General features: G+C 40.6%; 1 protein-coding gene across 1 annotated transcript in view; it reads left to right on the top strand.

Annotated features, from left to right (window-relative positions):
* The window catches only part of CPED1 (cadherin like and PC-esterase domain containing 1), a gene marked incomplete at both ends in the record, with an annotated part of 151,506 nt that extends 138,780 nt beyond the window's left edge, over nucleotides 1-12,726 (top strand). The window contains 5 exons of the mRNA XM_082010853.1: nucleotides 2,252-2,472; nucleotides 2,735-2,836; nucleotides 3,040-3,127; nucleotides 4,997-5,143; nucleotides 12,499-12,726. Of these exons, the coding sequence (XP_081866979.1) occupies nucleotides 2,252-2,472; nucleotides 2,735-2,836; nucleotides 3,040-3,127; nucleotides 4,997-5,143; nucleotides 12,499-12,726 (786 nt within the window). The remainder of the gene's footprint in view (nucleotides 1-2,251; nucleotides 2,473-2,734; nucleotides 2,837-3,039; nucleotides 3,128-4,996; nucleotides 5,144-12,498) is intronic.
* Between the last annotated feature and the right edge of the window lie 4,466 nt (nucleotides 12,727-17,192).

Raw genomic sequence — 17,192 nt, 5'->3', positions numbered from 1 at the left:
AAAATGGTATCATATGTTATTGGAAGTAGAAAAGAAACAATCTAGAATGTTCTACCAACTGCTCTATGTGTGTAACCTGGTACAGCCTGTTTGTTATTCTGCTAATGATATGTTGAGTTTTTACAGAAATGTTCTCACCCACATTGCAAGTTAATGATATCCTTGCCTGCTAATACCTGAGAACTGCTTTTTAAATAGATGTACATCTAGATACTACAGTGATGGACTTATGAAATGGAGATTAAAGAGACATGGATATAGACACACTGGAGAGATTAAGAGATTTTGCAAGTTAAAAGAATTGTTGTTTAAAACCTCAAGTTAACCTACTTTAGAATTAGGACATATTGTAAGTGTGGACTCTCTGCCTAATTGTAAATAATTGTGTGCATGTTTGTGTCTGTCAGAGAGGGAAAGAGAGAATAACCAACCAGTCCTTCCAAGGATCCAAGGATCCTTCACTTCTGTGAGTCATGTTATGCTTGGTTTAAAGAGGTTTCTTCTGACACAATGTGAAAAGACTTGGAAATCCCCTTGCATGTGAGAGAAGTGTTTGTGCAGTACAAGCATGAACAGCAGCTGTTTAAGAATTTACTCTATGAAGCAGCTTTGAGAGGTCCAGGACAGGAGGTAAAAGAGCCACTATGTGTTGAGTGCTTGTTTGAATTTGTTTGTTACCCTACATAATCTATCAAGGGCTTCTCTGCAGCCCACAATGAGCAAGGCATAGGAAGTTCAAGTCTTTGTCATGTCCATTCTTGGCCCTGCCGCCAGATCAGGCTATGTTCATCTGAAACTGCGTCTGTTCTGTGGGAACCATCATTGGTACGCTGTTGTGGCTTATTTTTAATCACAATAGGTTCATAGTGGGAACTGGAATCAGTTCCTAAAACTGTGACTTTCCTGAAGGGAATAGATAAATAGAGATATATTAGATGAGAGGAGTCCAAGAGGCTTTCACTACAAAAAATGTCTAAGAGAAGCTTTGGAAATGTATTCTTAAACATGTAATCTTGTGCAGTCTGAATTTTATTTGCATAACCAAATATTCAAGGTGGAAGTGGTAAAGCATTCAAACTCCAAATCAAATTAAAAAAAAAAAAAAAAACAAAAATCCAACTTACAGGGTGCCAGCTAACCTGAGAGCCAGAGGAGGTAGGAGAAGTTGCGTGCTGCTGCACAGAGAAAAGGGCTGTTACTGTGTTGTGGCTCTGTGGGGTTTCTGACTCCCAGTTTTACATTTATGCTCCTCTATGTGGATTTCTGGCTGAGGTGACTGTGGTAATAACTGATTACCACACAGTTTCGTTGGCAAACCACAGTGAACGTGGGTTCTATTCCCCTTTGGACTCTTGTCAGTGCTTACATGTTCTCTTCAGCAGGAGGAAATGCTAGCCCTATCCACTAAAAATAGGGCAATTACATTAAAAAAACCCCACACATTAAGTTCTGTGGTCTCCACATACGGAGATATTTGATTTGTCAGGGGAGTCTACAGAATGAGTAGGACCAAGCCCAAATTTGACTTATTCATTCATTTGCAAGTTCAGAGTAGCCCAGTGAAGACTGCTGATACTGGAAGTACTTCTGTCATCCTGACAGCACTTCTAACTCCCTTCAGGCCAGGATGCTTCCTGGTGGTCACATCACACATGCCAGGACTCTATTCAGATTATCTTCCACCAGAATAACCCCCTTTTCTTCCCCCTCTGAAATTGCAGAAAGACCACCTCTCTCTAAATAAGACAGCAGCTGCATCCATTGATGTGTGTGTCAGCTACTTTGGTGTAAACTCTAATGAATCACATTTATGGAAGACAGACATTAACCAAGACTTGCTGTGTAGGAACAAACCACATGAAAAACTGGAGGTACGAAACAGGAAGCTGCAAGCAATCACGAGAGACTCCGTACTAGCAATTGGAAATAAATGTAAACTTAAGCAAAAGAAATGATCAACAAGGATGAAAAATGCAGAGTTAACTGTAGAGCTATAGCCATCTGTAACCTGTACTTTTTGTCTCTGAAATGCATAATATAGCTTTTTGTTAATCAGATCACACAGATTTTGCTAAAGGAGAAATTTAGTATCGCGATGTCAGGGATGGAGAACTGGCAGCTCACAGAGATATTTTTCGAATATTATGAGAAGGGTTTAAAAACCTCCAGACTAGCTGTATTCTTTTCTTAGCTTTGGGTTTTTTAAGGTGTACAACTTCTAAGTCAGTCATATCTTTCTTTCCATCCAAAGATTCTTTTTATAGGTGACTCAACTAACAGAGGGATCATGTACTATCTAATAGAAAGAGTGAATAAGACTCTTCAGGAATGGCAAAAGACTCACGATGTTAAATGTTACCATAATATCAATGAGGGGAAAACATTTATTAGTTACTCCTACTACCCCCAGTTTTGGATGAACGCAAACCAGAGACCGACCTTTGAAAAAGCACTAGAACAACTGCTGCAGAGGTACCGTACAAACTCTATTGCTGGCTTGTTTGTATTCTCATTCTATTTGCAAATGTGTTTAACACATTTTACAATTAAAGTCAGTAAACAATTAAACATAATGTTTGCAGACCGTATTGTGTGGTTGAAAAATAGTAGAATATGACATCAGGCCTCTGATCAGGATGCCAGATACAGTTCACTGAAATGCAATGCAATGCAGTTTCAATGTTTGCCATCTGTTTTAAGGCAACATGTGTTGTTTTTCCTTTCTGGGTTTCAGATCACGTCCCCTGGAGAACACAGACCAGACTGTATTAATTGTAGGTGGTGTTCAGTGGCTTAATTCCAATCACCTGCAAATTATCCAAAAGGTGTTGAACAGGTAATGTTAGTTACTTGGTGTTATTCCAAGTCATGATATGATAAATTATGAGAAACAACTTAAGAAAAATTTCTAAATACAAAAATTTCATTTGTTTTCTCATGGGTATTGCACTTAAGTGACTTTGAAAAAATAAAAATGCAATGTCTTTTGATGTGTCTGTAAGTAAAATGTGTATCTTTTTTTTTTAATTTCCCAAACAGGGAAAATCTATCAAATATCCTAGTAATTATCAAATCCATAGGGATGGGCTTTCACCTCCCAGTGGATGGAATACATTCTCTATCACAGGTAAGCTACAGTGTATTTAGAGTGCATTTTCATGGAAGACTTGTCATTTCAGCAATAATTTTTCTGTCTGGTCAAAATACGTTACAACCTCTGCTGAGCAAGCTCTAAGTAGATCAAAGAAAGATCAGTGTTTGTGTTTGCTCATACTGCTTGCTAATACGGATTCCAACCAATTTGCCCCTTTTCATGGATTCCACCTCAGTCACAGTGCTGCTTGAGTCAGCCGTCCCAAGAACCAGAAGAAACTCCAATATTAAGCCTGCTGCCAAAATTGAGAAATCAAGCTGGGGATAGGCAGATTGCTCCTTGTACCACGTCGAGCCCAAGCCCTCCCCAGGCTTCCTCCATGGTTACCGCTGGATCAGATTAACTGATCTGGCTGCATTGCATGATTCCATAAATCTACCTCAACCAACCTATGAAGCCAGAACATCACAGAGCAGCTGGAATGTACCGGTGAATCCAGCCGGTTATTTGTATGTTCATCAGACGTTATAGTCAATTTAAATCGCACCCAGGACTCTCAGAGTAACAGATGGGCTCATTTCAGTGCGCTGTGTAACAACTCACTCAATTCAGTATTTTTATTTACAACATGGACGGTGGTTTTCCACTGAACACATATAAAACCTGTGGATGAGACGGAGCTGGGAAGCACCGGAGGGCAGAACAGACTAAACGATGCCTACCAGCGCTGCCTGTAATGCTCCAGCTGTTCACAGGTGTTGAAAAGAGAAAAGTATTAGCTTTCATAGTTTACATACAGCACTCCTATCACACTGGGAACTGGCGCCCACATCTTTTTGCAATCATAACACACTGCTGTATTCAATTTGTGACTTACTGCTTCTCTCACCCTTCTTTTTGCCATGGAGACTGCCCTGTCAGATTTTGCCCATTCTTTCTGTCTAAGTCAGTACTGTCATCTGCCTTGTCTCTACTGAACGTCTTCTTACGGATTCCAACTATTTCCTTAATTTATCTGGATGATTGAATTAGGATACAGTAGGGAAATTGTTGGCATCAACATGACGAAATATTGTCATAGTTCCTGCCATAGCTTTCAGCAGAGTTCAGCCCTAGGAAGAAGAAGCAGGACCTGGATCGAAGGTAGATGAAGCAGGCATGGAAAGAGTATTAAAGGCTTCCCAAGACTACCTTTTTCTGTTTCTCATACAGTAAATTTATAAAAGTCCAGAAATCAACTACAGTCCATAACTAACATTCTTTTCCCTTTCAATATTGGGATCATAATCCAATATGTGGATTGGGTGCTCTGGACTTCTGGATTACCCCAGCTGCTCTCAAGGCCCTTCTTTCTGCAGTGTCAAATCCACTGTCTTGCCAAATTTGTGGTTAACCTTTTTTCTATTCCTGGTCTTCCTGCAGTATCTTGAGAAATAATAATCTCTTCTTCAGTATAACCATTTCTAAGATACCCATGTCCCTATACTCTTCTTTAAGCAAGTCTCAATGACTTTCATTTGAAGTTGAATTTTTCTTTACAGGAACAATTTCACCATTTGTTACAGACAACTTTATAATAGGAATTTTTTTCTGAATTGCACCTCATATTAGCTAAGGACATATTAAAACCAGTTACTCAGTAATTATATTTTAAACAACATTGAAATCTTGCTATGAAGGAAGCTGCACAACTGCTGAAAAGTAATTATAATTTCTGCAAAAATTTACAACAGTCTTGGAGTAATAATTATTTTCAAGAGTGAATTTATAGTAAGTCATGTCTGGAGAATAACATAATTGCTTTTTTAAAAATGAAGTTTTCTATTCATTTCCATGGAAGAATACCATAACACTTAAACAGTCTTTCTGACAAGATATTGCAATATTTTATCTGGAATGCAGGCAGAAGTGCAAAACTTGTGGAATGAAAACTTGATTATTCTGGATACAGCAAAAAATTTTGGCTATGAAGTTGTTGACACCTTTGTCATCACCATGGGACGTTACAAAGAATTCCTGCAAGGGAAGTGCGGCTGCCATTTCCATGAGGTAATAGTTTATGCTTATATCATTCCCAGGTATTTAAGAGAGATTTTAACTGTCAGGTGCTTAGAAACAAAAAGGTATGAAATGAGGTTCGCGTCCACGACTCAAAGTTAGTCTTGAACAAAACCGGCAGAGACAGCAGTTTGTACGGCAGCATTTGTCCCTTGCCGCTCAGAGAGCAACGCTGCGAGGACGGGCTGAACTGCTGTAGTGGTGATTTCTTGAACCAAAAACAAGCATGTTCCTCTGCAAAGGTAACCTGTATAAAAGCATGTTGCACAGTTTCCAGGTTCTTATAGTATTTGTTATGCATTATATGTCCCTGATGCTTCTGCGTGGACTCAATTTTACCTCAGTCTCACAGGTTTTTGTCTGAAGCCTTCCTAACTGAGCAGCTCAGCAGACTCCCATGAAACCATAGGTACATCTAAAATGGAGCTTTAAAATTGAAAGACCAATGTTGCCGGTGTGTATCTGTTTTCATATGTCTGAGAAAGAGTTATCTGGCGTAGTTATAGTGACTGACGATACAAACAGAACTATAAATCAATTGTTCTCACTCATGCCCATAGTTCTGCTTTCTTTTTTGTCTGAAAGCTATAGAAATTCTGTCTTCTGTTTTAAAACTACTGGACTGGTGAAACAGGGACAGGGTAAAACATGTAAGTAAGGCAATTGAGAGCATATTCTTCGGTTCATTCGAAGTTCTGGAAAGGAAACTTCACATTATATTACAAATGATAGGAGTCCATGGATTACATAAAAAATGAACAAACACATTATTATATCTAGGCACCAAATCAGCCCAGAGGATGACAAACCAGTGAAAGTAAAGGGTTAGAAAAACAAGATATTTAAAGTTTTTCTGGTTTCCTTTAAGATGTATTTTGAGTATGTGGTATGTCTTTTTATAGTGAGTACTCCTCACCATCAGCAAAAGAGGGATCTGTTTTAGTTTTGGATTTCTTGTACCTTATGTATAGCAAATGATGAGGTTTAGCGCAGGTGACCCTGAATGAAAACCGAGAGTATAGTTTTTGAGTAGTGTAGTAAGCAGGTACCCTCTGCCATAGGGCTGATGACAGTAATTTTGCATATGACAGTTAAAGAACGGTCACCGAGGCTACCAGACTATTCCTGTAGCTTCCAACCAAGTCCTTCCTTGCACCCATGACATCGACTTCTTGGTATAAAAGGTCAGTTCGCAGGTTCCTGCTATGAGTGGTCAGTCTGCTAGTCTGCTGAGAATCTGAACATGTCATTCTTTGCCCTAAAGAAGACACATTAATATTACATTACTCCCTTTGGAAGGCAGAAATAGCTTTGAGGAATAAAGGAGGCTTATATCTTTCCACGTGCTTAGCTCCTGATCCCCAGTAAAGAATATTTCCTTAGTGAAAACTGGAATCATGCACTCGGACATCATCAGTAACCCCATGCTGCAACTCGTTGCTGGATGTAAGGACAGAGAAGCCTTGTGGTGCCTATATAGACAAATTCATGTTTAGCACAGTAAGAAATTGCCTGTGATGCTACAAGGATCTTCATTCTTATAAACTGAATCTGGGTTGTCTGTTTAACAAAAGACTAGGAAACTACCACAATTTATTCTATTAAAATCTGTTTAGGACCATAAAACTTGAACTGTCGTATCTTTCAGGAAGATTGCATTTTGTCTGAGTGATCAAAAGAGAGATGGCAGGTGCAAGTTCTTTCATAGACTGACATACAGAATGAGAAGAAATTGTTACCAAAAAGTTAAAACTGAAGGAAAAAAAGGATGCAATGAAAGATGTCTCTCTGAAACCAAGAGTTAATGAATTTATGGTGTTTCACAGTCAGCTGTGGGCTTTGAGCCAGTGACAATCACAGAATCACAGAATCACTAGGTTGGAAAGGACCTTCAAGATCATCAAGTCCAACCATTAATCCAGCGCCACCATGTCCCCTAAACCATGTCCTGAAGCGCCACATCCACACGTTTTTTGAACACTTCCAGAGATGGCGACTCCACCACCTCCCTGGGCAGCCTGTTCCAATGCCTGACCACTTTCTTGGTGAAGAAATTTTTCCTAATATCCAATCTAAACCTCCCCTGGCGCAACTTGAGGCCATTTCCTCTTGTCCTATCACTAGTTACTTGAGAGAAGAGACCAACACCCTCATCGCCACAACCCCCTTTCAGGTAGTTGTAGAGAGCGGTAAGGTCTCCCCTCAGCCTCCTCTTCTTCGGACTAAACAACCCCAGTTCCCTCAGCCACTCCTCATAAGACTCGTGCTCCAGACCCCTCACCAGCTTCATTGCCCTTCCCTGGACACGCTCCAGCACCTCAACATCCTTCTTGTAGTGAGGGGCCCAAAACTGAACACAGGATTCAAGGTGCGGCCTCACCAGTGCCGAGTACAGGGGCACAATCACTTCCCTGCTCCTGCTGGCCACACTATTCCTGATACAGGCCAGGACGCTGTTGGCCTTCTTGGCCACCTGGGCACACTGCCGGCTCATGTTCGACCGGCTGTCAACCAGCACCCCCAGGTCCCTTTCCGCTGGGCTGCTCTCCAGTCACTCCTCCCCAAGCCTGTAGCGTTGCATGGGGTTGTTGTGGCCAAAGTGCAGGACCCAGCACTTGGCCTTATTAAACCTCATACAGTTGGCTTCGGCCCATCGATCCAGCCTGTCCAGATCCCTCTGCAGAGTCCGCCTACCCTCCAGCAGATCAACACTCCCACCCAACTTGGTGTCATCTGCAAACTTACTGAGGGAGCACTCGATCCCCTCATCCAGATCATCTATAAAGATATTGAACAAGACCGGCCCCAGAACCGAGCCCTGGGGAACACCACTTGTGACTGGCCGCCAGCCGGATTTAACGTCGTTCACCACAACTCTCTGGGCTCAGCCGTCCAGCCAGTTCCTCACCCAGCGAAGAGTAAACCTGTCTAAGCCGCGAGCCGCCAGTTTCTCCAGGAGAATGCTGTGGGAGACGCTGTCAAAGGCTTTACTAAAGTCCAGGTAGACAACGTCCACAGTCTTTCCCTCATCCACTAGGTGGGTCACCTGGTCATAGAAGGAGATCAGGTTGGTCAAGCAGGACCTGCCTTTCATGAACCCATACTGGGTGGGCCTGATCCCTTGGTTGTCCTGCAGGTGCCCTGTGAGCACTCTCAAGACCAACCGCTCCATAATCTTCCCCGGTACAGAGGTCAGGCTGACAGGCCTGTAGTTCCCAGGATCCTCCTTCCGGCCTTTCTTGTAGACGGGCGTCACATTGGCAAGCCTCCAGTCTTCTGGGACCTCCCCTGTTAACCAGGACCGCTGACAAATGATGGAGAAGCTACTAGTTGGAAGACATCTCAGGGGGTTGGTTACTGACTAGAATAATGCCACAAGCAATTTGACGTGTCATTTAGAAGACAAAACTCCACAAGTTAATTCTTATGGAGAAAATCCTAGAACTCATTTTATTATATTTATCAAAAATGCATAAATATTAAAAGAGCTTATCACCGACACAACTGAAATGCTAACATTTTTCCAGCATGAATTTAGAAATTTGTTTTCTGTCAAAACAAATTACTTCAAATGAGAGAGACCACCAAGTGTTGTCTGAATCTCTCAAGAGAAGAATAAAACCACTTTGCTTATTTTGCCAAGTCATGCCTATTTTTCTGTGAGCCTCACTCTTGACCAAGCCTGTTCCCAGGACCTGGAGGTATGCAGGGTGAGCACAGAAGCTCCATAGATCTTTACAGGTACAAAGGTGGGCTGTGACACCAGGATTGAAGTAGAAGCTCTAATTTTTGCTGTGAAGGAATGTCAGGACAGCTATGATATATTTTCCCTAAAGATCCAAAAAAAGCAAAGATCTGAAAATAACATTTCCTTCATCAGACACCCACAGTATACACTGGAAAACAAAATATACTGTGGCTAATTAAACCTAGGAGTAGTTTAAACCAAACAAATTGAAATTCAGTGGTGATGATAGTAAAATTCAAGCATAGGCTCCAGAGTGTCCTTGCGGTGTCTGCTGGCCAAGGACTAACATAGCAAGCCTAACTATTTTATTGTAGCCAGTGGATTATATTTAATTCTCTCAGCCACAGCAGTCACCTTTATATAAAGCAGAATAAAAAAAATTAATAACTAAAGCTTTAATTTTTCTTGTTAAATATCATAGACAGTTATAATATCAGAGACAAGTCTACTGGACAACAAATACATTCCCAAAAGAGAGTGGAGAGACAATCACCTGCCACTCGTTTGGGACTCTGCTCCAGTATGAGACTCACTGGGACTGAGCACAGGTTTGGGAGCATTATCACACCCGTCTGACCTCATGTGCTGTGTGTCAGCCTCACAGCTGGTTTCCACCTCAGGCTCCTCAGCAGCTCACATGTTTCCAACCCATTGCTGTGGCCTCTGTCCTGCTTTGGGGCCAAACACAGCAGGCACGGTTAGTTAAGCAATCCTTTAATCTAGTCTGCTCAGTAGATGAGAAAGGCATGAACACAGCTCAGTCCAAATGGAGCTGGAAAAGAGGGAGTAAGTCACAGAGCAGATATTTATGTGATGGATAAATAGTCCCGTGGAGTAAATGCCTCCCTCCATCTCACCCAAACGGCTGTATTGACTTTTTTTGTCTAGAACCCAGACATTGGTGTCTTTGTGGGTCATTGCTGATGCTTGCCGTTGCCACAGAACTTTTGAGTGAAACAGAGAGCTTCAAAGTGAAATATTACAGATACTTTGTATGGAACTGGGTGGAAAACAGCAGGGCGTGATCGGTCATCAGCATTTCTCATGCATTCCTCCATCATTTTGTATGAGCTCATGTGCAGATTTGGCCTTGCTTCTCTGCTGGAGGAATCCCAACAGAGAGTATGTGTTTCTGGAGAGGATCGGGGAGAATTTGGCTCATGGAGCTGTTGTTAATGAGGCTTGAGAAGTCGTTTTGCCTGAAAGAGGCATAGGTGTACCCAAGAGAATCCATCTGCCACCAAAAACCAGGTTTGATCCTTGAGGAAAGCAAAAAGAAAGTCCTTGAATGCTTTTTATACCTCGTTAGTTTTTACAGTTTTGTCGTCCATTTATTTCTGCATCCTGGCAAGTGGAGTTTCCTCAGGTGCTGAAACAGTTTGCGCTAGGAAAATGGCATTTTGCCTCAGAGGACAGAGCCAAGAACACTGTGTAAAACCCCAGCACTTCTCATGTTTTATAAAACCAGATGAGATGGATTAAATCTACAGCTTTGTACTTTCACTTTCTTTCTCTTAAAAAATGACCTCCTAAACTCCCAGAAGACGACACCCCTCTGTAAATATCATCTGAGCTAAAGCACAGTCGTGCGGGAATGGCGGGTTGGCCATTCTGCGCAGTCAGAAAACAAGACCTGAAATGCATTCAGCAGTGCTCAGTTAGTTCTCACGAGCTGGCCAAACAGAAAGCTATTTCCCCTGACTGTCCTGATAAATTATTTGAGTTCCTACCACCCCATTTTCAGAGGGCTTCGCATCACCCTGATAGCATAGAAATCCACAGCTCTGTAGACCCTACAATCTTTGCTCGGATTGCCAAGAGGTCTGTACTCACCAAGGGATTATATTGATCTGGGACAAAAAAATCTTGCATAATTCTGGCACTTTCTGCCCAAACGTACTTCTAGTTCTATGCACACATGCAAACCTGATTTTTTAATTACCTCATTCTTCACAAATCCTTATGGACAAATAGATTGGCCAGCAGTTATAAAGACCTTTATGGAACCTATTTTTTAATTCAGATTTATTTCCTAATTTAATGGCAATGAAATCATGGTCACAACATCGAAATTAGCAACCTTGGGATTTTGGTATCTTAATCAGTGGCTGGATGCTGGATGAACATTAGATTGCATTCCTGGGAGATTATGCCTACCAGGAATGCAGTTTAGGTGATTGGTTCAAGGTGGCATCATTCTGAAATAGTTGTAAGATCTAAGGCTCTAATTTAGAAAAATGAACCTGCAGTAATTACATGAAAACAAATAACAGCCCTTGGCTTAGCTGTATCAAATTGATCAGAGGATATATGAATTTTCTACATAGATAATTCCTAGTCTTTTTTTAGTTCAGCCAGCTCCCTCATAGCTTTTCTGCCCAGTCTTTCAAGCTTTTGCACTTTATTCCTTCACTCACATTTAATTTTGTATGAGCTGTTTCATTTATTATGAGCTTCACTATATATGAATATTGTTTCTGATCGTTCAGTGACGGTAAATATACACTATATTTTTAAAAAGCTAATATGCTTCCACATAAATATATGCATTAATAAATAAAGTCTTCTTTTTCAAGTGTCTGCTGTGATTGCTATAGCAGGAAAATCAGAGCTATCAAGTCAGCATATATTTACTATTTTAAAAATAAGTTAACCACTTGGCCCCTTTTGTGCTTTCTCAGAATTTGCCAGTGCCTGGGTTGGGATCCTCTGTCCTGCATCTGAGCAAGGTTCTGAAGTTTTGCCTCTTTTGAAGTTGCTTCATTATTCATCAGTGACTGTGTGTTCACAGAGACAAGACCTTCAGCATCTAACAGGAGACCACCTCCCCCAGTCATTAGGCTCCTGACAACCATACCTTTCACTTTCTCTCTCATTAGTCCCATGGGCCTTTGTTTATTCCATACAAGTTGAACATGACAATCCCACAGCTTTACACATATTTGGAGGCCAAGGAAGAGCGTTCTTCTCCGCTGAGTTACTGAACCACATTGTGGTTATGTCAGTGTGATACCCCAGGGAGAGAAATGTTAAATTGTACCGTAACTCCCTTCTTGGAGAAACATGACACATGAGCTTTTTCATCTCGGCATGGAGTTGGGCCAGGTTTGCATCAAGACCTGAAAGTGAGACATTCTCACAGGGCTCACAGCTGAGGCACAGCATATGTTCCTCAAGTGCCTGGGATAAGAGCAGGATTTAAACTTTCCTGAAAGTCGGGACTGTCCTGAGTTTATTTTTTTCCCATGGTTAATATACAGACAAGCTGTTAAGTACGAATTTTGTTGTTCAGATAAATTGTCCCTAATGAAGGGAACAGGGTCTAATCCACAAAGTCATTACAGAATCAACCGTCAGAGTATAATGGGCCTATATATTTAAATGTTAAGGTTTTAGTGAATAAGATCTTGCACTTTAATTAACATTTAAGATAACAAGTTGGCCCACTAAAATACTGTTTGTGAGCAACTTGCAGCTCAAGGTAAGAGTATTTTCAGAACTTGCTTTGTGGAGAACTGTCTCAGCATTTTTGTACACACAGCTGGGTATCTTTCTAGGTGCAGGCAGAAAGCACTCACATATGTCACTTCTTTTGCAGGTGGTGAAATCCAATCCTCCTGAAAAAAGTCCACACATAACAATGACGTTGTCAAGGCACTATACACTGGGGAAATATTTCGGCAGTCAAAGCAAGCCATCACAACTGCAGGACTATGCAACAAATTCTCAGTCGCCATATCATGTCCGAGGTCCAATAAATCAAGTTTATTCTGAAATCCTTCTCAGCAGGCTCTGTGCAAGTAAGAGGGGGCTTGTCAGCACGTAGCCTCTCCTGGATATAGCACTGGGACTAGAGATGTGCCACTACCTGAGTGACAACTGAAGGACCATGGTGAATTTATGACATGCTTCCTTGGCTGCACAAACACCAACAGAGTTTGGGACATGTGGTATTTTGCATAAAACTTTATGAAATCAAGATATGCCCTGACAGCTCTGTGGCGTCAAAATGGAAGATGGAGGGTTGCAAAGGAGAGAAGAGGGGAAGTTACTTGAACTGTTGCCAAAGGCTAGAACAGCTGTAGCTCAAGCAACTGTGTATTAATGATAGTAAAGAGAGAGAAATATATACACTTGAACAATTTGGAAAGGACTGCTTTAGCTCTTCAGCACTATCTAGTTTTCTATTTATAGAGACACTGTAATATTTGAATGTATTTTGAAACTGGCTACATTCCATTTTAAAGAGTTTTATTTTTTGTGGGTGGGTTCCCCTTCAATATCACAACTTTTCTATTTATATACTTGGTTTATACAATTTGAAAACATCTATTAGCATTTTACTGATGACACCAAGTTTTGAATGCTAGTGTTTTTAGTGAAAACACACCCCTTCTTTGTATCTTAGATGGAACACGTCTACTCTATTTTTTGCATGTTCTAAAGCTAATATAGAGAGAGATTACTTTAGACTTGAGAATTATTATAACAGTCTTGATGTAGCATGTAAATATAGTGAATATGTTAACATAACCTTATTTATGGCCCCAGTTTAGGAGAGTGGCCATATGCAGGAAGACTGCTTAGATACGTGCTTCAGTGCCTACCTTGACCTGTAAGACAAGCAAGTATTGTCCCCACATGGAAGTGCCATTTCTTTTATGATTTTTTATAAAATATTTGCCAATGTGTTAAGCCAGTACCACCAACAGAAGAAAAAACCCCTTTGCAATCCCACGTAAGAACTTTGGGATCTGGTTTTTAAACTGTCGTGAGGAGCGTGCGATGTGATGGGAGCAGAATATACTGCCTCCATCTCATGCTTGGCAGGGACAAGACCTTCTCTGAACTCCAGTTTCATGCTGTAGCCCAGCTACATCACTGATGTTTGCAGACCTGCTCGGGGTGAAACCTCAGGGAGAGGCTTTACCACCACAGGAGGGAACTGTCTGCTGATCCCCTGCCACAGCGCTGGCAGCCCACTCATTCAGAGTTGTGGTGCCCTGATGGGAAACCAAGCATGGTCTAGGCTTAGCAGCTTGGTGATGGGTTAATGGCACCCCATAAGACTGTTATCCCTACAAATTATCCAGCTATGCATTTTTATGAATCCAGTCATGGAACAGGCAACCAAGGCACCGCTCTCTCCCACCATGCACTAGAGAAGGGAATCAGAACCAGGTAAGTATGAGTCTCATGAAGGATCTGCCAAGCTCTGTGACATGTTTCCCCCTTCACAATTTTGCTTATAATCCTCCACTAGCTTCTACTGCTTTGTAAACCACAGCAATGTCAGGGAATAAACAAATTATAGCACAGAACTAATCACTATGTTATTGGCTTTAGTAGCACATAGAGCAGGGCTAGAAATTCATGACACTGCGTTTAGGATTTGCCAAAGATCCTTAAACCCAGCACAGTCTGTATCCCCAGCTAAAGTTTTGTGAATTCTTGCTCTTTCAGATAAGTTATGTAGAGATATGATGGGAAACTGTCATGCAATATGGAGTTTGGCTTCCCTAGATGATAGGAGAATCCTCAAAAAGAGGATTTGGCATATCTAATTTAGGAGACCTTCCACTATATCAACAAAGCTCCTAATTTAGACAATGACATTACATTTAGTGAGACAGGATAATTATCTCTGTTTCTGTATAATATGCTGCTGCTGTGCTTACAGTAAATGTGCCTGAATTTCTCTGTAAGGTTCTCCCTGGCATGGAGCTTTACATGAGAGATGGGTGAGGAGCTGTGCATAAATACTGAAAATGTCAGCATTTGGTTTTTGAGCAATATGGTTATCTAAGGAATATAATTGTATGCAAATGACATAATATATAATGTTGGGTCTGGAACTCCAGGGCTGCACAACCTTAAAGCTGAAGGATTTAATATCATGTCATTAATATTAGTATATGTAAAATGCAGCCAGAGGTTTTTGGTATTAAGATGATCAATGATAGGTGTATTACAATTCCGCTTCTGTTCAGATTTTTTTTTGTAGCTCATTTAAATCCACATGCTGTTACTGTTATTGTTCTGTACACAAATGTTTTTAAAGAATGAACTGGGTTTTAATGTTTGGGGTTTTTTTAATCAAAGCCTATTGCTGAAGCATCAGCTATAATGATGAAAAGAGCTGACTGTTATACTGTAGCTGATATCAGCAAATGTGCAATTCATCACTGTTTTTCACCACAAAATGGTTCACATGTGCTGTACACCCAGATGTCTTAATGTTTTCCAAATCTTAATATTTTTCAAATGTATCAAGTGGAAATTTTCCTGTATGTTTTCTATTTTTTACATGTCTATGTACATATATATGTCTGTACAAAGTCATTGGTACAATTTGCAAATTGATCTTTATTTAAACGAGTTCTCTGAATAAATTTTTTCCAACACTGTATATGATCCATGTAATCAGGAATAAACAAAAGGAATGCAGACTACAACAGGTACCAAAGTACATTTTTCATTATTTAACTTTAAAATATATCTAGCATCTCTAGGTATGTGAAAGAAGAGAGTTGAGATTGACATGGAAGCATTGCTTGCTCATACACATCAAAATTTATGGAGTAAGAAAATAAAAGAATTACCATGTTTGAATTCCAGTGAGAGCGCATGTGTTGCTGTTAATGGTTTACTCTAGAATTATCACATCTACTGTGACATTTTGCCTGAATAAGCATTAAAGTGTTCCTACTATATTAAACCTGATTCATAATGTAGGGTTTTTTTCCACAAATATATTTACCTTAGTCCCATTACCTACCATTAAAATAGCAGAGGACCTAATTGTCAAGGCGAGTTCCACCTCCTAATACAGACATGAATAGCCCTAGAATTGGTGGTATGATTGAAATAAACAGGCTGGGGAACAAGTACCCTGAGAAATGGTGTTTCCTGTTCAATATCTGCCCAGCAGCAGGTGGAGCTTAGGGTGGAACCGGGGTATACTTGAAGCTACAGGTAGAGAGACTGGAACTGTGCTGCAAAAAAATGAATACTCTGACATACAGAGCATTAATCTTGGCTATTATTGCATCCCTTTAAACTTTAGCTAAAAGTGCAGTGTCCAGTGAGTTAAAACTCCTTGTCTCTCATATATTTCCATAGATGTTGAACAGTGATTTGGGTTTGAGCCTTGCAGAGTAGATGAGCACCATGATCAAGTCCATCTAGGTGAGTATCTTTGGAATAACTGTATTAAAAAAAATCCTTATTTGTAGGGAAATGCCTTACAAAGTCAACTCTGTCATTGGAGATGCTATATTTCAAATATAGCAAGGAGCTGAAAGAATGGACTACGAATACTATTTTTACGCTTAGTATCCATTTGAAAGTGGTAATCTTTAGAATAATCTTTTTCACGTTGTTAAATACAAGACTTTTATTTTTCTCTTCTGAGACATATTAAAGGGACATCAAAGTCAATTTATTTGCTTAGTGGGTGGGGTAGTGGGGCATCCAGTTACCTCAAAGTTGAAATAACCACTAATAGTTATGCTTCTGTTGCTATGCTGAGCCAAAGAGAATGCTTTGAAGATGCAGATATGTGTGATATTAAGTTGACTGCAGTCCAGGGATCTTTCAGATTACTTTTTTAGAGTTAGGCAATTTTTTAGAGGTGCAGTGAGCTATTTGGCATAGAGTCAAACTGCTAAACAAGCCTCTGTAGGCTCATATGAAAAATACAGTCTTACCTTTTTGTTAGCCTGCTAGCCTTGCATCTGGCTTGTTTTACCTCACTGTTATGACTACCTGTACCTGCTCTACTCCACATCAGCCTTTCTTTCAGATGACATGAGAAGCTTTTGTTTCATTGTAGAAGCAACTTCTGGAAATCTCAGAGGTGATTGTTGCAAATTCAGGCTGAACCTTCAAAATATCTATATTACCTTAATGTTTTTGTCAATTCCAACAGCAAAAGATCTACCAAGTGCAGCAGGGGTAGAACGAGCCTCTTCTCTAGGGCAGTGATTTTGTCTGATGAATTTAAAACAGCTGTGTTGTGGTGAGTACTTAGTGTGCACTAGCACTTAGCTCTTCATGGAGCTTGCCTTTACTGAGCCAAAATCCATCTTTCAAATTCTTTACTTGTGTAAATCTTCAAAACACCAGAACAGAATCAGAGAATCTTTGGGTTGGAAGGGACCTTTTAAGGTCATCCAGTCCTACCCTGCTGCAATGAGCAGGGACATCTGCAACTGGATCAGGTTGCTCAGAGCCCCGTCCAACCTGACCTGGAATGTTTCCAGGGATGGGGAATCTACCACCACTCTGGGC

This window comes from Phaethon aethereus (assembly GCF_964289735.1).
Source record: "Phaethon aethereus genome assembly, chromosome: 1".
Classification (NCBI taxonomy): Eukaryota; Metazoa; Chordata; class Aves; order Phaethontiformes; family Phaethontidae; genus Phaethon; species Phaethon aethereus.
The sequence above is the reverse complement of the archived record's forward strand: the minus strand, read 5'-3'. Positions and strand labels throughout refer to the sequence as shown.